The following is a 23,155-nucleotide window of genomic DNA, read 5'->3' as shown; positions in this document are numbered from 1 at the left end:
CGGGTTAGGTGTTAGGGTGGGGTTTAGTGTCGGGTGTTGGAGTCAGGTTTCAGATCGAGAGTCGAGGTCAGGTCCCAGGTCAAGTATCGGAGTGAGTCCTTAATTGATCGTTGAGTTCGAGTATCAGAATCAGATTCCGATTTGAAAGTCGGATCTCGTGGTCGGATCCTGATTTTGAAATAGAATCCCAAATCAAAAGTTGGAGTCGGGTCCTATGTCGAAAGTCAAGATCGAGTCCTAGGTCAGATTCGGGGTCAGATCCCGATTCGCAAGTCAAATTCAGGGTTTGATGTCGGGGTTGGATCTCAAGTCGAAAGTTGGGCTAGGTCAGGAGTCGGAAGTCGGGGTCTGTCTCATATCGGACGTTAGGATCGGGTGGGGTCAGATCCCGATTTGAAAGTCTGGTGCAGGGTTGAATGTTAGGTCAGAAGTCGAGGCCCCGATTTGAGATTCGATTTGGGTCCTAGGTCGAGAGTTGGTGTCGAAAGTGCGGTTTCGAATCAGCGTTCGGTGTCAGTTGTTGAGATCGAATGTCGGGATCAAATTTCGAGTCGAGTCCAAAGTCGAATATCGAAATCAAATCTCGAGTCAGAAGTCGAGTCCTGAAACAAGTGTTGGATCAGAAAATGGGTTGGGAGTCAGGGTCAAGTCTTGGTTTGGAAGTAGATTCTTGATTCAGGTGTCGGATGTCGAGGTCGAATGTTGGGTCGAGTCCCAAGTCGAATGTCAAGATGGGACTCCGAATTAATCATTAAAATTCTTTTTTATATGATAATTGATAGAGAGTATTTGCACGTTCATAGACAGTATTATATATAAAGAGAAAGAAAGGCTAGTGTTGAAAGATTTTTATTATGACGAACAAAAAATCAAGAGCTATAGAGAAGCTCACGTAATTTCCTGAATGAAATATGCTACTAGTATAATATTGTCGGGCCCCGCGGTTGCACGAGCCTATCTAATCTGGTTCATATAAAATGCCAAACAGTTGATATCTTTCCCTCCAAGGCAGAATGAGCTTAACAGTCTCTGAAACTTCAAAAAATTTCCCTTGAGAAACTCGCGAATTCTGTACAAAATCTGCACTCCATAGCTCTGCTCATTGAGTTTTCTGCGAAAATGGAAGAGTATTTGCAGTGCATGAAGACTCTGCGCACTCAAATGAATGGTACTCATCTCTCCAATCTCCAAACCTGTCAACCTTCAGATTTTCTCATCAATCTAGGGCTATTTTATTTCGGTCGAAATTGTTTACTCAAAATCCGTAAATTATGTTCATGTCCTTTTTAATTTTGTATCACGGTGTGTATAGTGTGCGTGTGGAGACTGAAATTGAATTGATGAGCTTTCAGATGTGGAGGATGAAGCAGTTAAGATAACAGCCGAGGAGCAAATGCAAATCACTACTCTGCAAAATCTCGAAAATGAAATTAACTCAGGTTAAACACTTGCTTCCTATGACATTGCAGAAACAGAAAATTCAGGACTTCTTGCCCTTTGTATTTGTGAAAACTTTATGCAATTTGTGAGTATGTTTAGCAGTTTATCTTGTGAGTAAGCAGTTGCGTTTGATTCTTTGCGCTAGCATTCTAATGATGATGTATTGCAAAAATAATTAGTCATTTCTGCACATAGATTTGGACTAGTGATATTCAAGGCTGTTCGGTATCTTCATTGTTGCTAAGTTGTATTATTTTTTTCATAATATGGATCGTAGCCTTCTTACTTATGTTCTATTGATTTACTAGAAGAAGTAAGAGTGCGTATGAATAGTTTATGTTCATGTATTGCATTGAAATTGTAGGGGAGCTCTTGTGCCAACTTTAGTTTGAATATTATTGGTTGGCCAATTTAGACATTTCATTCGGTGAAGTTATGTTATTGCTGGCTTTTATTATTTATTCTGTTTTTTTGGTTCAAGTTGTACAATTTGTTGCTAAGTTCATCTGAGATCATGACTGTGGACATTACATACAGTAATCATGTGTTTTGGTCATATGCCTAGGGCTCCTTAAACAAGGATTTCCTCTTGCGACACTTGCTATTTTGATTTCCACAGCCTTTTCCATCTTTCCTTCTTCCACTGTTATTTTTTATTTATATATAACTGAGAAATCCCAAACGGTTAATAATGCAGGTTCGAAACTTGGCAGATAATGGGCCGCCACACTACCCCTCTATCACTGTTATCTTTTTAAGCTATGGTCATAATGCATGATAAAATGACCTCTTTGAGGCATACATCAGATCTAGAAAGACTAAGAAGACCAAATGATGAGATTCAATTGCATATTCATCTATTACCCTGATAGAGGGAGAATAACGACAGTCCTGCAATGGTTAAAGCACATTTTCCTTCTTTTTTTTTTTTGCTTATCCATGTGCAATATCCTTTGCAATCTTGTGTTTTGTTTCTTCTGCAGAGAATTTTGTCCACGGGTGATTAGTTTTAAAGATGGAATATGATACCTGTTTATTTTCACTCCGGGGGAACATAAGTTCATCATGTCCAACTTTTCTTAGTTTTTCTTGTTCCTTTTGTCTTTTTTCTTCTTTGATGTGGGCTGTGGCTGGGCACTTCCAGAATTTTTATTGTTTTCACAAGGTTGAAACCATTAGAATTTATCTTGACCTTGCTTCACTTTCTGCTTCATCTCTTACAATTTGGTCTATTCCATGATAATTGCATATTGTGGAGCTCTGAATCTTAATAATACTTTTCTACCTTAGACATTATTGGTTTCTCTTTTCCCTCATGTTTTTCTAATAATAAAATATTACTTTCCATGTGGAATAACAGAACTCTGCAATACCTAAAACTTATTTTCTGAACTGCTTAACAATGCAGTGAAATGTCAGTCAAGCCATCTCAGAGAGGAAATTGCCAGGATATTGGAGAAAAAGGGGCAGATCTGTTCCATGATTTTGGAAAAACAAAGAAAAATTGCTACTTTAGGAGCTGATTCATCCACCCTCAACCAGGTAAAACTATGAGCTGGTATCAATTAACTTTGAAAAGGAGCTGAAACTAAAAGTCTCACATCGCCCTTGATGGATAGGATTAGTGATGTTTCTAAATTTTGGTACATGAAACCAGAAATAGGTACTCTGTCTGTTCTCAGCTTCACAACCATAATGGCGTAATCCAACTAGACATGGGTTCTAAATCAGAAGTTTAGAAGTAAATGTGTTTTGACATAAAGATTAGGCTAGTTACGATTCTGTATTTTTCAGAAGTGGGGGACGAAAAATTTTCAGAAGTGGGGGATGAAAATTATGTATAAATTGAAAATTTGGCCTCGTCTTTTCTCCAGAAACATACTGTTGAAAGAAGGATGAAGTAATGCATATTACGGAAGAAGTCTATTATTTGACCGACGAGCTATAAACTGCAATGTTCTTGAAGTACTTAAATGAAGAACAATCTTTGGAGTTCAAATTCTTAGCATTATTTGCATAGAAGGGGGAATAATTTTGGTCATTTAGGAAATAGGTTTGCAAGTTTTTACTTTGGATAAACTTATCTTTTGATAAGGAAAGTTGGGTTAGTCTTTGGGAATCATGTGATATAACATAAATTCTTTGGTCCTTTCTTGTCAAACAGACATCGGAGCTCCTTCAACAAGAAAGACACAACCTGTCAGCAAAACTTCTACAGAAAAGGTAACTTGAAAAGCATATATCAGAGATTTCTTATGGTCGGTACATAATGCTAAGTGCATATGGTTGTCATAACAGTGACTATTATGCTAAAACTGTTAAAGAAGTAACTGCTCAGCTCAGAGAACAGCAGGTTTTTTTCCATGTCCCCTTCTCCGTTGCTTTCCACTTAGATTGTTCAACTATATAAGCTTTATTTTGATCACAAGCAAGGGTTCCTACTTTTAGGGTTGGTTCAAAGATTGCAAACAGAACTTGTGGGCTGGAGAGAATGGCCAGGTATTTCTACTAAGTCCTAATGTTTTTTTTTCCTGAATTTTGCTTCTCTTCTCTATAAATTGTCTTGGAATTATAAATTTCCAACAGATAAACCAAGTGAGAATTTTTAGTTTGTGTATATAAACACACAATGAAGGGAAAAAATGCTCAAAAGCCAGGTCAAGGTAATTACAAGAGGCATATTCTAACATGATCAAATGCATACATTCTATTTCAAGTTGTGAAAGCAAATAAGATTCTATTAAGTATCAGAAGTTACTGAGAATAGTATCATTTTAGTTCAAATTATGTTATTTTATGTTATGCTTATCTTTTCAAGTGCAATATTTGAATGTGTTGTGGGTTTAAAAAATTTCTGAAGTTTTCAAGTGCAACTATCAATGTGACTTGATATTTATGAAGCCCAAGGCTTTGGCCGAGACAAGCTGCTTAGATTCAATTTTTTATTCACTCAAGTTAACTACTTTTGCATCTTCCCTATTAGAATTCTTGTCCATTAGCTTTGAAGATATAGCGGTTTTGGACTTGATGTATTTTGATTTTGCAATACTTATAGTTTCTTCTGATTCTCAAATGACACATTTCTGGAAAACTTTGAGGTATGAGTCATGGCTTGGTGATCTGACATTCAAATTTGAGCATAAACTAACTGGTGATATGATGTTTCCTGCATTAACCCGACTTTGTAGAAACTCCATAAACTATTATAGTACTTGTCATTCCTCTGACAGTATGATATATCAGTAGAGTAACTACTTGCTGCCTAGACAGTCTGTCATTCTACCACCAAAAAAAGGGATAAAATGGCTTATCTGAATATGATTCTCACTCTTATCATAAATATTCTGCTGGAACTGATGGCTAAAGCATTCAGGCGACGGACAAAATTGGTGAGGAAACTGGTGAAATTGAAGGTATGACCAAGCACTGTTAGTTTATATTCTCATTTCATGATGTTGATGGGTTAATGCAAATGATAAAAATGACCATTTAGCAACAGTAGCATCTCAATATGCTACAAGCTAATTTTGGAATCACCCTGTAGACTATATGTTCACCTCTGCCTTAACTTCATATTCTTTCTTTTTATCCTTTTTCTCTTTCCTTTTCATCCTGTCTGAAGAAAATTCATGTTGATTTACAGAGAATCAGGATAATGCGGAAGAAATTCTAAAGATGAATTTGGCAGACGCTAAAACAAAGCTAAACCAGATGAGTGAGCTGAAGTTCAAACTTGTCACAGAGAACAGCCAGGTTTGCTTAAACAATTCTGACCATTCCGTTTTTGTGTGGTGATTGGACCTTCCCCGTGGGAACTGACAAACAAAGAAAGACCCAAAAACTATATTGAAATTACCATTAGTTGTTTGATGAACCATTGAAGTATATCCTTCAGTCTAGACACATTCTCCTGCTGAGTCTCTTTCTTGGTATGTCAGTATGGAGGTCAGAGATCTTCAATGTTCGTTGACGTCTTTCTTCCTTTTCTAGTTCCAACATTTGAATGTAAAGTTGACCCTTACCCCTCAGATTCTTGTATTTTAAAGCAGAATTATTACAGGGTTATCATTCCCCCTGTATTGTCCTTTCTGCTGAAGTTGACTTTCTTGATTAACCAGTACAGTAGTTGCAACATTTTTCCTCTTCCATGGATGCCTTTGGTGCCTTAATGGTTATTTATACTCATAATCCACACTAAGATCTATGGTTTATCAATACCTAAATCCCCCAATCCTGACTCCTGGACAGAAGAAAGGAAAATTTCATATCGAAAATGGAAAATCGAGTCCTATTGTTAATATTTTTATGAGGGAAATTATTGTCTGAGATTTTCTTTAGTTTGTTTCTCATTCAAATACAGTTATTTTCAGTTTCAGTTCAAATACAAGAATCTGAAAGGCATCTTGCTTTGACAGGTAAGGAGATGTATTGAGCTTCTGAAGTCAAAGATGAATGATTTCAAGGTCAGTTACAATCTGTATTACATTTATTATGTTCAATCTTAGCTCAAACCGTTTCTCTTTTGACAATGATAATAACTTCTTGTCAAAATCCATCTTTGCATTTGCAATTACACCAAAAAACAGGTGCTTTGGATAGTTGACCAGAAAAATGCATCAAATTTAACTTATTGGGAGATCAGAAAGTTGATATCATGAATTTGAGGAAAAAGAAGATGTTCATAACTTCTAACTTTTGAATCAAAATAATTGAGAGAAAATATACTTGCTACAGTTCAAAGCATCAGCCTCCAAAAGTCTATGATCAACCATCATGCATTATCTGCAGGAACAGCTCAGGGAAATGGATAGCGAATCCTTACAAGAGGAGTACCAAGCACTTCTCTCAGACAAAGCTGGAGAGGCAGAGTATCTGCACTCTTTACAACTCCAGATTGCAAAATTGATGGTATTGAGAAATATCCACTCTTTCTTTGCACATTGATATGGCATTCAACTTGTGGTATCAATGTTAGATTTTAAAGAGATTCAAAATCCCAACAGACAGTTAATTTATCAATTTATTTTTCCATTTCACTCACTATTAGTAATTTTTGCTTTCAGAAAATTTCCCACAGTATCAAATGTTCTTGTGGAAAGGAGTTCAAGATAGACTTGGATCTTTGTGGATGAAAATGACCAGGGTCAGGCAAGTACTTCAACTAGCAACACATTCAAGCATGTGCAGACTTCATGAGATAAATTGGACAATGATGGTGTTTTCTGTAGTATATAGTATACTAAAATTGAAGATTATCAAAATGCAATCCTCTAATAGATATCGGATAAAACTAGTTGTTATATGCGTTCAGTGTGTTTTGAACTCTTGTTAAACTATGAACTTGTATATGTCACTTGATATTTGTACAAAGTATAAGATTGAAACCCAAACTTTTACTTGTGTGCTCACTTTTTGACTGAAGTTTTGCTTGTGATATTGCAAAGGAAATAGTCAAATAGAAACATCATCCGAGACTTTACATGACCCCTAACTTCTCCAAGGCTGCAGAGATATCCTGGGGTTCATATCCTTCAGCTGCACATATATTTGTACTCTCTAGAGGAACTATATCATCTGTATTGAAGTTGTCTTCATTGGGAAGAAGTTTCTCGCTTGCATATTCCACACTTCGTTTTAGAATCACAGTCTTGTGAAGGCCCACAAGCAGGGCTTCATAGTCTGTATCTCCCTTTTCCCCCACAAAAACAACCATCCTAGAAAGATCAACTCCCCATCTAACTGAGAGATACCTTCATTACATGCAGAAGAGGAGTGATTGTGACAAATTTTATGTTGAATTAATCTTTCCTAGTATCTGCTAACCAAAGAACAGTATCATTAGACCAAAGATTAGTAAAGGAAAAAGGATTTACCTCAGTGCTTGGGATCTCGATGCAAATAATGGTGTCACATTCAGCCTTGATGCAGCATGTGTGTAAACAACATTGCAACGGAAGCCTCTCATACGTAGCCTCTGACGAAGGTCATTAACTTTCCGTACCTGTCACATGTAATTTATTATCAGGATGCAAATAGCAAAACCCATTTGTATATTTCTATTTGTATTGTATAACTTAGAACTTCAAGAGTAGCTTAGCAATCTTACTCCGGTTCCTGGCTTAATGCTATATGAGTAGCATCGAAAACTACATGCACTAGAACATTGTGCAATGTCATGCTCATAACCTTCTTCGATTTTAGCAAGCCTCATCACTGCTGATTTAATGTTCTCACCTGGCCACCGATACTCAATGTGGGCTTCATAGTCGTCATCTAGTCCTAAGTCCCTCCATGGGTAGTATATTTCACTTCCACTGCTGCAAATCAATGCATCAAAATCTTCGAAATTTGTTGGGCAGCTGTTTACCGCTTCTTTAGTCTCTTGCAGACTCAAGCCTGTCAGAAAAACTAAACCTATTTGGCTGGACCTGGATCTTGCAATTTCAATTATATTCTTGACTGTTAGAGATAAGGTCTCAGTAGGAGATCCGTTACTGTTGTAACAGTCAGTTGCCACTACATATAGGACCTGCCTTCTCCCAGGGCAGTAGCTAACAACAGGCTTGCTAATTGAATTAGCTTTCCGTGAGAGTATCTCAACAAGTTCATGCTGCCTTCTTGCCATATCAAGCTCTCCATTGGCCTTGAAATCCACATCAATGGAAAATTTAAGAGAAAGGTCTTCAACATCTCTTAGTGATTCGCTCATAGGTTCTTCAGGAGCTGGCTTCATGACCTCAAGACGATTGACAGGGTGGCGATTTCTGCAGTGTTGAGCATGGGAGAGGTAATTCCGGCAGTGCTCTGTCCATGAGAAGCAGTGGATATTCTTTAGGCCATTCTTACGGCACTCCAGCCATAGATTCTTGTCAGCAACAAGGTTTAGAAGAGCATCTTCTATGGCTTTTTGATCATGTGGATCAATGAGTAGCCCATTGTTTAGTGCCTGATTGAACATTATATTCATATCCATATATTACAGTAAGTCACCACTTTGAGGTGTACATGGAATTAAAAATATAACTATTTGAAAAAAAGAAAAGAAAGGGAAGTTTGCAAGAGAAAGCTTGGGGCATCACTTTTCGGAAGTGCCTAAAAGTCGTGTGCTGCATGAAGTGTTTGTTATGACGATTTTGTGCACTTCTTTGTAATTCATAACTTTTATCCTGCAAATTTCAGGTTTCCAATGGATAACCTTATATCTAAAATATCTTCAGGACTTGTGCATCAACGTTAATGTTTAAACCAGGTAGTATTTACCTTGAGTATATCTACTGGCCCTCCATTTTTGGTAGCAACTGTAGGCAAACCATAAGCAGCTGCCTGCAGAAAGAAGACTTTCCTGAACTATAACATTTTTCATGCATATCATCAGCTGCTAAAACTTCATGTGATGTAATTTACAAGTTACCTCAATAAGAGTGAGGCCGAATGGCTCAACAAGAGCTGGATTGATGAACACTCCCTTCAAGGATAAATCACCATTTAAGAGTTATTAGCAGTCATAGGCTCATAGCATGGAATTGAAGGTTTTTTGTTAAAGAAGAGTGTCGATTCTACAGTTCATCTTCTTTTAAAGCATGGAAGAAAATGAATATTAATGGATCACTGAAATAGCTCTATCCTGTCTTGATTATTTTCCTGCACACACAGATCCAATGGATAGTGGCATCTCTATTATGAACAAGGCATAGACAACGACTACAAACCCATGAGACCTAGATACATCTGTTCTTTCGTGAGAAAATCCCCAAGTCCTGACATCCTTATATATTATTTCTCTGAGTTACCTTAGTTTTTACAGCCAGGCGATATATATCAGGAACCTCTGGTTGCTTGTGACGCTTTGGATATGCCACCTGGCCATACAAATTGTACTTGTCAATGAGCTTTATTACAATTGTGAGTACTGCAGAGCTGCTACTGGACATGTCATCAATGTCATCTCTGTTACCTAGGATCAGAGTCTGCAACATAATTTATAATTAAATCAGACTCTGCACTAGTCCACTAGCATCTGTTATAGTTGAAGGAGGTTGCAGATAAACTTAGCCCTACTAAGTTGGCTAGTTCTCTAAGTGCTTGACATTCTCCAAAAGCCCTGAGCAAAGTAGTTACATTCTTCTTAGGATCTGGACGTGAAAGTGCAAGTATCATTGGCTTGTGAGGGTTAACGAAGAATCGCATAATCTGCATTCATGAAAATACAGGAGACATTGGCTAAAAACATTTTATAGGAAACCCCAGACGAACAAAACATTATTAAATTAGTTGTGATCAATTATTTGAATCTAGTCTACATCTTGTTGCTTCTTTCTTGTTATCCATTTTGAAGTGTTTGCAAATTTTTTGGTATTGGGTTCAAGAAAGGATTAAGAAGGACTTCTGCGTAAATGAGAAGGACATCCAACCTCAGACCATATATGTGGTATAGGTCTCTTTTGACTTTTGTCTGCGCCAATCAATGACTTGAGATCTCCATCTCCTTCCAGTGAATCTTGTGTATTCAGGTTACTGAAGTCCATCCCCGGTGGTACAACCTGGTTTTCATAATCATCAGAAACAGACTTTACTTCAAATTTCTTCATATCTTCATAAGAAGCCATTTGGCGTTGTTTGAACAAGAACTAGCTAGTTGAGTTAGTGCATACCACCATCCTCGGCATGTATCTCCCGAGGCAACTCACTCCTCTCCGTCTCCTAACTCTCAGTTTCCTCTCCAGCTGAATGTCAAAACCATCATACAAACCCCATTGTTCATCAATCTCTTGTCTTGTGCTAGTTACCACCATTTCAGCGGTATCTAGTCCCAACTCTTCTGCTTCTATTCTCCTCATTATCTTGTAGGTGGTATTGATGTCCCCCTTAGTGAGTCTGCCCTGTTTAAGCAATTGCTCCAACTTGTTTCTTCCTAGTGAGTGTCCTGTTAACACCATTGGTACGTTTAGGGTTCCAGATAAGCAGGCTGCTACCTCTCCAGCATCACCATAGTGCCCATGAATTACGTAAGGCCACACTGCTTTTCCACCATTGACTTGCTCCCCTATAGCCCTTGCCATATTCACAATGTGGCTTAATGCCCCATCAACAAATTCTGGTATGTAAGGCCAGAGTGATTCTTTTGGAATATACCTGTCACAAAGATAATGTTCAAAATATGGAAGATTGAACAAGATAGCTAGACAAGTATGATAAGTGATTAGTGGTTTTGAACCACATTTTCTAAAAGACGTGCCAAGTATAGAATAGCAGCATTACTTGTCACGTGGTCCGCAGGGGATTCGAATAATGTAGGCGCCACAGCTGCCAAAAGCATCAGATGGGCATGAGAGCATCTCAATTGGCTCACCATAGCTAGAGTCGACCTCTGGGGATGTGATTTGCCGAGTCAGGAGATCAACCCGATGAACTCCTTTCATGTTTGCAAGTGCTCGAGCAAGCTCTACTACATACTTCACCTGATCATTCATTTAATAAAACACAAAGTTGCATGAAAGTTCTTGAGTGTACCTATTTCATACAGTAAACCCTCTGGGACAGAAGAATAGACTAGAGGGGAGTTTTTTAGGTTGTCAATTAGGGATCACATGTCCAGTCTTGTTACTAGCTCATAAGTGTTAATTTTCCGCTATTTGGATTAACATTTTCAAACTTTTTTCTTGTGTGTTTTCAGTTGAACATGTTTACTAGAATAGAAGATTTATAGGCAATGGTTTTATTGATTAAAGTTCTTTAAACAAAGATGACAGGTAATATCACTACCTGACCACCAGTGTCAGAATCTCGGCCAAGTTCCATGTTTTCTCCACGCACCAATCCATGGATACTACAATAAACAGTAAACATAGCATAAAACTTGTTTGACCAATGTTTGATAGTACTATGTAACTTGTTTGATTGTCATACTTCTTGTTTAAACTTGTATCTGTCATATTGCATTTATTATTCTTCCTTTTTTCTTGCTCTTGGTGTGTTTTTTAAACCTTCACTAGCTACTGTAACAATTTATTACTTCACTATTACAACAATCTGAATGTACCTGATCAAGACAATGTAGAGTTGCCTTGGTTTATCTTCATCAGACCACATCTGTGTATCCGAGTTAATCCTTGATATGACATGGTGAAACTCTGATGTATTTATATCTCCTTTCTCCTTCTCACCTTCTGAAAGTTCAGAAAAATCTTCTGCTGCATCAAAACGACCTTTCTCTAGTTCAAGTCGCCGTTTTACTAGTTTTTGTGCATCATCCCAGGCTATCTGCAATTTCTCAGTGACAAGAAATTATCTTCAAGCTGCCAAGTAGTATACTTATGTGTTTTCTAATGGGAGTTCTTCTTTAAAGATTATTTTTTAGCTGTAGTATACTAAGATTAAGTACTAAGGGTGTGTTTGGTATGAAGGAAAATGTTTTCCTAGAAAACCTTTTCTTGGAAAACAATTTGGTTTCTAACTTATTTTTTCATGTTTGGTTGGTAAGTGACAAATATTTTTCGGAAAATATATTTTCTATTGTTTGGTTAGTGAATGAAAATATTTTTATGTTTGGCTAGAGAATAGAAAATGGTTTTTAGGAAAATAGTTTTTAACATGAAAATCAATCCTAGTAATTGACTCGGGATCCGACCCCGACATCTGATGTGGGACCCAATTCGACTTTCAACCCAAGAATCGACTTTCAAATTTAAATTCGATCTCGACTTTCGAATCGAAATCCGACCACAATTGACTTCACACGTAAATTTCAAATAATTTGATTTTTTGAAAATGAAATTTTTAAATTTTGAAATATTTTTTTAAAAAATAAAGTTTTAATTTATTTTTTTTGGGGAGGTAGTGGTGGTCGGGGAAGGGATGGAGTAAAAAAAATAAAATTTTCAAAATGTGAAATATTTTTTATAAATAAACTTTTATTTTTTTCTTAAAAAATAAATTTTAATTTTTTTGGGGGGAAGAGGGGTCATGGTAGGGGTGAGGTAAGAAGAAAACATTGTAATTTGAGGTTGGAGAAGAGTTTTGCAAAATGTTTTCCTTAGATTTTGGAAGGAAATCATTTTCCTTAAATTTGAGAAAAATAAGTTGATTTGAAAAAAAAAAATCAAAACATTTAAGCCAACCAAATATGAGAAAATTGAAAACATTTTCTTCGTACCAAACACACTCTAATTGTTGACATGACACTGAAAAATATATCACTCAACAGTTGAGACATTTAGGCATTTGTTGACTAAATATATCACTCAATAGTTTTTCAATGCTCTGTTGACTCCAGACATTTAGGCATTTGTTTTAGAGTTTGCAAGCTCAGTTTCTTCTTCTTCTTCTTTTTTGTTTTCGTCGAAGAAGTGTTTATTTGAAGTTTTTTATTTATTTAAAAAAAGAACAAAATTAAAGAAACTTTTTTTTTTAAAGATATTCAAATATCTGGCAAATATCTTTGAAGTTGACCAAGTAAACAAATTCCATCAAAGAAATGAGAGTGTTTCTTCCTTGCTTTAACATGTTAACATTTATCAGTTTCTTCCTTTCAATTAGAAAGGAATACTCTTTTAGGGAGTAGTACATAATAATTCTAATACTAATAAATAAATATTATACTATATTATAAGGAGTTAAGCTGCTCAAGCGGACAACATGTCGATATGCCTGCTTGAGCAGCTTGAGGGTATATCTGTAATTTTTTTATGGTTCTTTCATTATTCAGTTTGGAAACGGCAGAACTTGTGCTTTCCGCTGCTCAAGCAGGCTGCAGGTTGACATGCCTGCTTGAGCAGCTTGAGGGTATATCTGTAATTTTTTGTGGTTCTTTTGTTTTAATTTTATCTTATTTAATCATGATAATTGGCAACTTAAAATACTTTTAAAAACATTAAAAAAAATTGATTGATTCCTGAAATTAATCTATTGATGTCACATAATATGAGACAATGAGAGTAACATGTATCAAGTAGGCAGCAGGTTGACATGCTTGTTTGAGCAGCTTGAGGGTATATCTGCAATATTTTGGTGGTTCTTCCGTTTTAATTTGTTTGTCTTATTTTTTTATTTTTTTATATATTTAAAAATTGCAAAAAAAATACTATAGATCATGATAATTAACAACTTAAAATATTTTTAAAAACATAAAAAAAATCGATTGATTTTTGAATTTATCTATTGGTTGTCACACAAAATGAGACAAAAGGAGTAACATGTATTATTCAATTTGAAAACTACAGAACTTGTGTTTTTCGTTGCTCAAGAGGGTTCCAGATTGATATGCCTGCTTGGGCAGCTCGAGGGTATATCTATAATTTTTTGTGGTTCTTCCGTTTTAATTTTAATTTTATTTAATCATGATAATTGAAAACTTAAAATATTTTTAAAAAATATTTTAAAAAAATCGATTAATTCTTGAAATTAATTTATCGGTGTCACATAAAATAGGACAAAAGGAGTAACATATATTATTTAATTTGAAAACTACATAAAAAGTATTCTAAATCTCAATAATTAACAATATTTGATTGACTTTTAAAAGTCTATATGTGCTACATACATTGGGACAAAGGGACTAATATATATTATTTCAAAATAATATAAATTATAATAATTAACAACTTAAAATATTTAAAAGACATATAAAAAGTTTGATTGATTCTCGACTAAGTGCCGCATAAATAGGGATAGATGAGTAACATATATTGTTTGAAAATGACGTAAAAGTAATATAAATCATAATAATTAAAAAATTCAAAATTTGATTGGTGCCGCATAAATTGAAACTAGGAAAGTAACATATATCATATAAAAATTACATAAAAGTACTATAAATCATAATAATTAACAACTTAAAATATCTAAAAATCATATTAAAATTTAATTGGCTCTGTAAATTCTATATTGACTCTCTAAATTCTATCAGTGTCACATAAATTGAGATAAAAAATAATAAATACTGGCACGGGCACATGAGTCTAGTAAATTAAAGGGAAAAATTTCATATATGACAAACCTTTTAAGCATAATTACTCCATATGGGTATAGTTTCCCTAATTACTTATACTAGCAAACATAAATTTGTCATTATATAAAATGCTGTAGCGAATTATACAAATGGTGTATCCACGAATTATTTATATACCGAAATATAAAAACACTGTGAATTATACAAATATTGTACACGAATTGTATAGTGAAATATATAACGCTATATAAAAATTATGAATTGTATAGCGAATTATACAAACACAATACACTAATTGTATAGTGAAAATTATAGCAAAGCTCAGCAAAATATACCCACGAATAGTAAGAAAATAAAACTATACCCATATAAAATAATAAACTAGTAATGTATGCATCTCGCGTAATTTTCCTTAAATAAAAGAAGAGAAAGTACCTGTTTCTTCTTGCGGGTAAGATGCCAGATGCGCCAGCACATATTCTCGAGCCTATTATTCCTCTCACGAGAATTCCTTGTTGCCACTACCTACAATGTCCTTTTCTTAATTTCCATCAATTTCTCTTTATCATATATATATATACTTCCTATTTTATTTTTTTTGCAGAATAGAATATAGAACCAATAAAGAAATAGAGACGAGTGCATGACTTTCCTTTTTCTCCTTTAATTTTCTCAACTACACTGATGAAACATCATTGACAACCTTTCACTTAGCCCATAAAATGAAAATCCTTATTTAGTACTTTTAAAGACAAAAACGTCTCGAGCGCTTCTTTGTGGTTTACCAATGAGTAAAGAACATGCATGGGAGAGAAGCAAAAGTTAATTAGATGGTTAAAATTTCGTCAAATGATATATGAAGGAAAAGTAATATATAGTTAAGAGATGAAAGATAATTAATTTAATTTGTAAACTGACCTTGATCCAAGTTCTGTGGAGGTCAGACTCATCAAAGCTGTTGACAACTTCTTCAACAAAGTACTTAGTAGGACTAAACAGCTTCTCTTTCTGGATTTCAAACCTCAAATTTTCCTCCATTTTATAATGCTTCAACTTGCTGCTTCTCTCTTCAATACCAATTGCTCCACCTTCTTTCTTTTGTCTTGACAAATTTCTTTCACTTCCAACGTCCAATATTGCCTCCAAATACCCGTTTAACCATTCGTTCTCTCCCATGGACTTATTGAATAGAGACACTTATATAATGAACAAGACCTTGTTTGAAACCGATCGAGTTACAAGCAAGAAGAGGAATCCCTTATATATAGGCCTTATAGGAATATATAAAACATTGTGGACTACACTTTATTCTAAAAATTTCATGTCGTATCTTATTTTTGCAACCTCATTTAAGTAGTATATTCGTCATAACTTTTTTATTGTTTTGCATGAGTACACATAACACATTATTAGGAAACATTCAGGAAAACACATGCTTTTATTTCTTTTGGTTTTTCCACTTTTGTATTCGGGCGTCCACACATCGAAATTTAATCAATTATAACATGTCTTTTATGACTGCACACAATCATAAATGAAAATTAAAAGAATGCTAAATGAATTGTTAGATTTTTCATTAATTGACACATTGAGGATTAAGGCTTGTTTTTTATGATACATGAATTGCTTTAAATTTGAGTTTTTATTTGAAGTAAATTTAGGTGTTGAAATTTGAAAAATAACATGGGTTATTTTGTACACTTCAACCTTTTGTAAAAATTATATGGGGTTTCCTATTTTCGCTGTCCCATTTAAGTAATACTCAATATAAATTCTTTTTGCACGAGTATCTAGTAGTAGGAAAATTTCAAGCAAAACACACACTTCTTTTGCTTCTTCTGTTTATTCTTCTACATTAACATGCACACGCCTGGAACTTTATTAAGTCATATATGACTGAGCGCATTCATAAATGAAAAAAATAAAAGAATGCTAAATCGATTTGTTAGAATTGTTGCTATTTGAAAAAAAATGATGAATAAGGTTCGTTCTTTATGACATATGAAACTTCTGTCTTAAATTTGAGCTTATTTGGAATAGATTTGAGTGTTGAAATTTTGAAAAATAAAGTTATTATTATTGACAAAAAATATTCAGACGCACGCCTTGAAACATTAGCTTATTTTAATATGTGTCTCATTTGTGTATGGGAAACTCACTTCATAAAATTAAAATGGTGTTAAATAGTTTGTTATATTTGTTGTTATTTTTGACAAACTAATGGTTGAAGTTTATATTTTTATGATACATGGAACTTATTTTTCTCATTTGAGCTTATTTGGAGTAGATTCGAGTGTTGATTTTTAAATTACTATTTTTTTTAATTTTCATTGCAAATATTCAAACGCACACACCTGAAACTTTAGTCAATTTAACATGTGTCTTGGTCTGTATGATTGAAACTCATACATACTTAAAATAAAATAGTGTTAAATGAATTTGTTAAATTTGTTGTTGTTTTGACAAATCAATTATTGAACTTTGTTCTTTTATGATATATGAAATTTATGTTTTAAATTTTAGCTTATTTTAAGTAAATTTGAGTTTAATTCGTTAAAATTCGTTAAAATTCGAAAAATAAAAGAACCTTTGCCAAAACAAATTCAAGACACATTTGTTTGAGATTTAAGGCAATTTTTACATGCACTTTAGATGTGAATTTTTAACCTTAGTTACGTATATATGAGTCATTTTCAAAAGCGGGTAACCTTATAAAAAAAAAATAAGACGATCATCAGTTGAATGTTAGCTCCAAAAGTAGGTATTTGTGCACTTCGACCTCTCAGTTCAACGTAACAGGATATGTATATATCTTGTGATTGTTTTATGTTTTCTTACCTCTTCTATTTTTTTTTTTTAAATCAGGGATACGAAAAGAAAAAATGGGAGATGCATTTACAAGGTGGGAAAGAAATTATACTATTTTGTGATTTTGCATTTTCTTTTTCAGTTTTACAATTTTTCGTAGCTTCTATATGATATTTGTGATCAGCGGAAATGGGATGCATGATTGTCGAGGTGAGCAGATGGGTATTGGGTGGATTTTTCAGCTTTGAATGTTTGAAAGTTGAGAAATTTGACCAAATAAATATTTTAGGTAAAGGAGCTTGGAATGAAATTTCGACGATTTTGTTATGTCTGAAAGGTAAATTTTGAATTAGTTGGATGTTGATTCGGGTCTCGAGGGATTCGAGAGTGATCATTGTTATTTGTTGGATGTTGTCAATTTGGATTGATTCTTGCGACATTTTGACCTGAAAAGTTTCTAATCACACATATAAGCTCATCCATATCAATTATGTTCTTAAACACATAATTATGCGTGAATTCTTTCTTGAAACTTAGCTAAAATATGGGTCAAAGTTTCCGAAGTATTGGAGGTAGCTGCTTGGCTGTCTGCAACTTCCATACTTCCTAATATTTATGTTTTATTCCTGACTTTCTCATTCTTAGAAATTGTAGTACATGATGTCATATTTTGAGATTTTTAGTGGCGTGTATTTGTGTCACCAAATTTTAGTGTGTCGTTATTATTGTTTCCACACTTTGTATCTTACTTTGATTTTTATGGAAAAAAAATCTATTTAAAGACTTATTTTCGTTTTGAGTATCTAAATTACACGACTTCTATATTTTTAAATCAACTGTCTAATGGTTGATTTACCTATTGATAGGACTGGGATAGATGCCAACACAATTCTGAATTTTAGATCGTGACAAAGATCCTTACCAACAAAGTGCATGAAAGTTCGAATACCCAACCAACTGAACTACTAAGATCCTCCTCTTACCTCCTCTATTTTGTGTGGTTTATGCGTTTATCAGAGAAATATCCTTATTCTCATATCACTTATTTACAAGCACCCATTGTTGGCATGGGCTCATTTTGGTGATTCCTTCTCTTTTTTCTTCACTTTTTCATATATCTTTTCAGAAGCAACGCTAGTACCTATTTCTTTTTAAAGAATATTGTCCATTTTGTAAGTTCTTTAAAAATAAGATGTTGTACGGAAAAGACTATATTGGCTAGTTAAAATTTTGTATTTAGTCACTATATATAGGTGGTTAGGTATATTGCATTTGATCTTTGAATGTCATATAGACGTTGTGCCCCTTTGGTCTCAATCACAAGAGTACTGGGGATATCTTTTCATTTTTTTTCTCTCTCAAAAAACTCTAATTACTAATAAGTGATCACATATAAAAATTGAGAAAGTATGTACCTTTAGATGTATTTATTGAAGAATATTCAGCAATATTGACTTTTATACTGGAAGAATACTTTTATGAGTTGGTTATAGTAATATCCCCAGCTTATTCTTCATTTTCCCTTTATTCTTTTCTACAACTTGTTAGTGAAGCATTATCAAAGTACCATATTCCATCCTTAGTTTCTAGAATAGTGGCCAAATGAAAAAATCAAATACTTATGAGTTTGCGGTTTTTATGCTTTCTTAATAAGAAAAGGGATGTCCAAACATAAAGTAATATATCAGCTGAAAATTGTGAAAAATCAAAACTCAAAAGTATGAAGAAATAATTGTGGTGACTGAAACAATTTTGTTTTGTCAGTTAAGTAAACAAATTGGAAATGAATGGAGTATATAATAACTTACATAAATCTCATCGTGTAAGGAGCAAATTATATTCTATCCCTATTCTTTTTCAATTCATTAAAATCCCTTCAAATTTGTGTCATCCGGATACATAGGAACCATTTGGATACATTAGACAACTTGGCTGTTATGTTTAAAAATGAAATTAAAGATAAAATTAAATGTCAATTTCACAAATCAAGAAAATAAATTGATATCAATCTCTCCCAAAATTTTAGAAAATTCAAACAATTCAAATTTCAAATTTTCTTCTTCATCTTCTTCTTCTTCATCCATTTTATCTTTTCAGTCATCAATTATCAATTTTTAATTTTTTTTATAGCTTTTCATGTATAAATTTTTGATAATATGAAAATATACCTTTTCCCCCCATATTATTAAATTTGATCGAGATCTTGATTTTCAACTTTGTCAGAGCTCAAAAATGACGAAATTAACTGCATTTTTCAATTCTACATTGTTTTCCTTGATATCCATTTTCCAATTCTACGAAAATGGATAAGTTTTGGTTATGTATCTAGAAATAATATTTTGAATTAACCTAGAAACTTAATTATATCTTATGATAACAAAATTTTATCTGTAAAATGTTTTGTTGCTGGTGGCTCCGGCAAGGGCTTTGGATCGAGATCCATGTATGCCGTCATTGTTGAAAGTGAAAAATAACCCAAGGGAGTTGATACAGAACAAGAAGAAAGTGTAGAAGGATGTCGTCATCATTTGTTTTTTGCTTTCAGCAGATCGGATTGTTGATTTATTTTTTTCCGACTTTTTGTTGTTCATCTTTTTGTGATACATATAGGTTCAGATTTTTAATGTATCTAGTTATTTTTTCCTTAAATAAATGTATAATGCCTTCATTTCAACACTATGATTTTTACACGCATCTGGGTAGATATGCTGTCTTTATGTGTAACGCCTTGAAAATTTCCATGTCAAGACCCGAACCATCCTTCATAGGCGTATAGGCTTGAACCCGACGACTTCTAATTTCATATATGAGTTAGGATCAATTTCTAAGTAATTGAAGTGTGTTGGATGTGTTTAGGGGTCATAAGGGATCTCTAACACCAAGCCAAGTCCAAAGAATTCCCATCGACTAAGTTTCCGGAATGAGTTCGCGTAAGGGTCAACTTCAAACGACCATATCTCCTGGAATATATTGAACTGGGTGGACCACGACCTACCAAATTAAAGGTATTTGAGTCTTCTTTCCAACGCCACCAAAATTACAATTGTTGGAGTTTGGAGTCAAACGTTATGGTCATTTTACTACATACTAGTACTGCAGGAATTCCAGGACTGGGCGAAATTCAGGCTTGGCGCTCCAGTGGCGCCCCACGTCACTATAGCGCCAGAAAACAGCCTCAGTAGTTTGGGGCTTGGAGCGACGCGCCACTATCAGATGTGCAGGTTTTTAGCCTATTCTGGCTTGGCGCTGCAGTGGCGCGACGCGCCACTATAGCGCCAGCAGGGTTTTAGCCCATTTTCCAGATTTTTAAGGGGCATTTTGGCCTTTCCTTGTGTGTTACCCAAAGTGAGGTCGTTTTGGGAGGAAAATTCACCTAGTAAGAGACTCCTAAGCCTCCTTTCCTCATTCACTCTCACTCACATTCTAAGAACAAAAGGGAACAAAAGCCCTAACCTCCCAAGTGCTCTCAAGCCTTCTTCCTCCATCTCCAAGAAGATAAAGCCTCCATTTCTTTTCAAGTTTTTCATTCAAGAGTTGACTCCTCAAGGTATGTGAGCTTCCATCAATGGTTCCTTTCACCCATGGAGTCCAAAAGTTCTTTTTAGAATTTATATTGAAGTTTTAAGGGTGAATCTTCATGGGCTTTTATATGACGACTTTAAATGCATAAATTATGGTGTATTTTGAGTTTATTTACCAATATTGATGTATTTTGACTCTCAATTGCATGAATTGAATGATTTGCTAATGTGCCTCTATGAAGTCTTGAAAGAGGGTTTTAAATATGAATGGTGGATTATTTTGAGATGTTTTAAATTGATGCATTTCATCATTCTCTTGCTTGCAATAATTCTTCAAAATACATTTAAAGGTTTTATGAAGAAAATCCACCTAGTTTTCCTCATGATTAAAGTAAAGTGAAATGAAGTTGGATTGAAAGTTTATGAAGCAAATGCCCATGATTAAGGGAGTCTTGAGAAATGATTGAATGATGATGAAAAGGCTTTTAGCCAAAGAAGGGATTTAACGTGAAAGGATAACTCTCACATAGTTGAATCAAATGAAATATTTAATGAGCTATTCTACCGAAAATGATTTGATGTCTAAAGTTATACAATGCTTATGCTATTATGATATTTAAATGTTATTCCATGGGATTGACCTAGCACCAAATGTAGCATGTAGATGGGGACTCGACCTAAGGGGTCCTTAAGTAAAGTCTCATGATGCATTAACTATGCGCCAACATAGGAGCCCTTGTAGGCTAGTTAGGCTAGTGGATCCACAATTAGCCAATAAAGTTAAAGTTATAGAACGTTAAAGTTGACGGAGTCCTACCCGGCAAGTAGACTCCCCGTGCCAACGTAGGGGGTTATGTTGGATTCCATGTAATAGCTCTCATGGTCTTAAATGTCGGTTAGGGTCACTTTCCCACAAAAATGAATATTTTAAAGTTTCCTATGATCATGTTTATTGCATGCATTCGCTTATGCATATTGCTTAGTCATGTTTTTCTTATGTTCTTCATTTCATAGCATACTCACATACTTAGTACATTCAAAGTACTAACGCATACTCTTGCCTACATGATATTACCATGTAGGAACCGCCGTTGCTCCTCGATCTTCTCCACGTGGCTAACTCGTATTAGTTGAAGATTTGCTAGTGGTGAGTTCCCATGTTTCGGGAACAACATCCCCTTTTATTCTAAGCTTTGGTTATGTAGAATAGTAAGACTTTATTTAAAGCATTTCGTGACACTTATATTGAGGGTGAGCTAGGGACATGTCTTAGCCCCCGCCAAGTCTATTAGTAGAGGTATGTTTGGACATAAATGGATAAATGTTTTTATTTCCGCTTATTATTATTTATCATTACTAATGAAATGCTTAATGAATGCTAAGAGGCTTGGGTGAGGTACCTTCGGGTGTCTCATTCGCCGTGTCGCATCTAGGCCCTAGGCTTGGGTCGTGACATTATGCTTTAGTGAGATGGTAATATTTTGTGCTATTATTAAATGCCTTAGTTGGTTTCAAATTCATCCTAGTGTAACTTTGGAAAAACTGCGTTCTATTTTATAAAATCTTGAAAAATTTTGGTTCAACAATTTCGTTTGAAACTTGTATTTCATGATCTACTCGTTTATAGCTTTCCGTGGATATGTTAATGCATGTAAAACATATTAAAAATGAAATGGTCCTTGGGTCATGACAAACTTGGTATCAGAGCACGAGGTTTTGAAATGGTCCTTGGAGTCCAACATACCGCGTCAAATAGTGTCTTGTTCATAATTGTGAAGCGCGCCACAATTATGAATGGGAGGCTATGAGGCGTTTAGGAAAGTTTTTCACTTCTTTCAAATTCATGTCGTGCCTCAGAGTATCCTAATCCTTCCTATTACTAATAGACTATTTCATGTTTCTTTAGATGATGCCTCGTGGAAGACCACCTCGAAGGGCAAGGGTACCACCCCGAAGGGCAAGGGTTGACGATAAGGACCAACCTCCTCCGGTTCCGGATATCCCACATTACGAGGAAGGGGTGTCCCATACCGAGTTCCGAAACGTCATCACGTTATTAGCTCAAGCTGTGGCCAACCAAGGGCATCAACGTGTTCCCCCTCCCCAAGTACAAAATACGGCCACTAGGATTCGGGAGTTTCAGAGGATGAATCCACCAGATTTTGATGGTTCTAAAATAGATGAGGACCCTATGGAGTTTATTGAGGAGGTGTATCGGATTGTGTTAATCTTGGGTGCCCCATCAAATGAAAAGGCCGAACTAGTAGCCTATCAACTCAAGGGTGTGGCTCGAGTGTGGCACGAGCAATGGGTTGTGGAGAGGGGTGAGGAAGTTGGGAGGATTGAATGGGAAGAGTTCAAAGGTGCTTTCTTAGACCGTTTCTTTCCATTGGAGTTGAGGGAGGCCAAGGTCCAAGAGTTCATCAACCTCCGACAAGGA

General features: G+C 34.9%; 2 protein-coding genes across 4 annotated transcripts; one reads left to right on the top strand and one right to left on the bottom strand.

The window, feature by feature from the left end:
- Nucleotides 1-858: 858 nt before the first annotated feature.
- On the top strand, nucleotides 859-6,830 carry LOC129902061 (uncharacterized). Its single transcript, XM_055977087.1, has 11 exons — nucleotides 859-1,168; nucleotides 1,353-1,439; nucleotides 2,849-2,982; nucleotides 3,605-3,663; nucleotides 3,739-3,793; nucleotides 3,889-3,939; nucleotides 4,814-4,853; nucleotides 5,084-5,193; nucleotides 5,856-5,903; nucleotides 6,229-6,348; nucleotides 6,504-6,830. Exons 1-11 carry the CDS (start codon nucleotides 1,120-1,122, stop codon nucleotides 6,570-6,572), a joined length of 822 nt encoding a protein of 273 aa, XP_055833062.1. The 5' UTR covers nucleotides 859-1,119; the 3' UTR covers nucleotides 6,573-6,830.
- A 10-nt stretch (nucleotides 6,831-6,840) lies between these two features.
- On the bottom strand, nucleotides 6,841-15,637 carry LOC129902060 (sucrose-phosphate synthase 4). Of its 3 annotated transcripts, none has more exons than XM_055977084.1 (14): nucleotides 15,305-15,637; nucleotides 14,822-14,911; nucleotides 11,480-11,700; nucleotides 11,203-11,266; nucleotides 10,699-10,898; nucleotides 10,092-10,572; nucleotides 9,852-9,980; nucleotides 9,499-9,630; nucleotides 9,231-9,407; nucleotides 8,852-8,905; nucleotides 8,701-8,763; nucleotides 7,547-8,386; nucleotides 7,314-7,441; nucleotides 6,841-7,190 (listed from the first exon to the last, which is right to left on the bottom strand). In XM_055977084.1, the coding sequence occupies exons 1-14, from the start codon at nucleotides 15,560-15,562 to the stop codon at nucleotides 6,917-6,919; spliced, it is 3,111 nt and encodes a 1,036-aa protein (XP_055833059.1). In that variant the 5' UTR covers nucleotides 15,563-15,637; the 3' UTR covers nucleotides 6,841-6,916. The 3 variants fall into 3 exon arrangements, with proteins under 3 accessions (XP_055833059.1, XP_055833060.1, XP_055833061.1); XM_055977085.1 differs by having other exon boundaries at nucleotides 14,822-15,158; nucleotides 15,305-15,396; XM_055977086.1 differs by having other exon boundaries at nucleotides 14,822-15,155; nucleotides 15,305-15,395.
- Between the last annotated feature and the right edge of the window lie 7,518 nt (nucleotides 15,638-23,155).

The sequence above is a fragment of the Solanum dulcamara genome, chromosome 9, assembly GCF_947179165.1.
Source record: "Solanum dulcamara chromosome 9, daSolDulc1.2, whole genome shotgun sequence".
Classification (NCBI taxonomy): domain Eukaryota; kingdom Viridiplantae; phylum Streptophyta; class Magnoliopsida; order Solanales; family Solanaceae; genus Solanum; species Solanum dulcamara.
The sequence above is the reverse complement of the archived record's forward strand: the minus strand, read 5'-3'. Positions and strand labels throughout refer to the sequence as shown.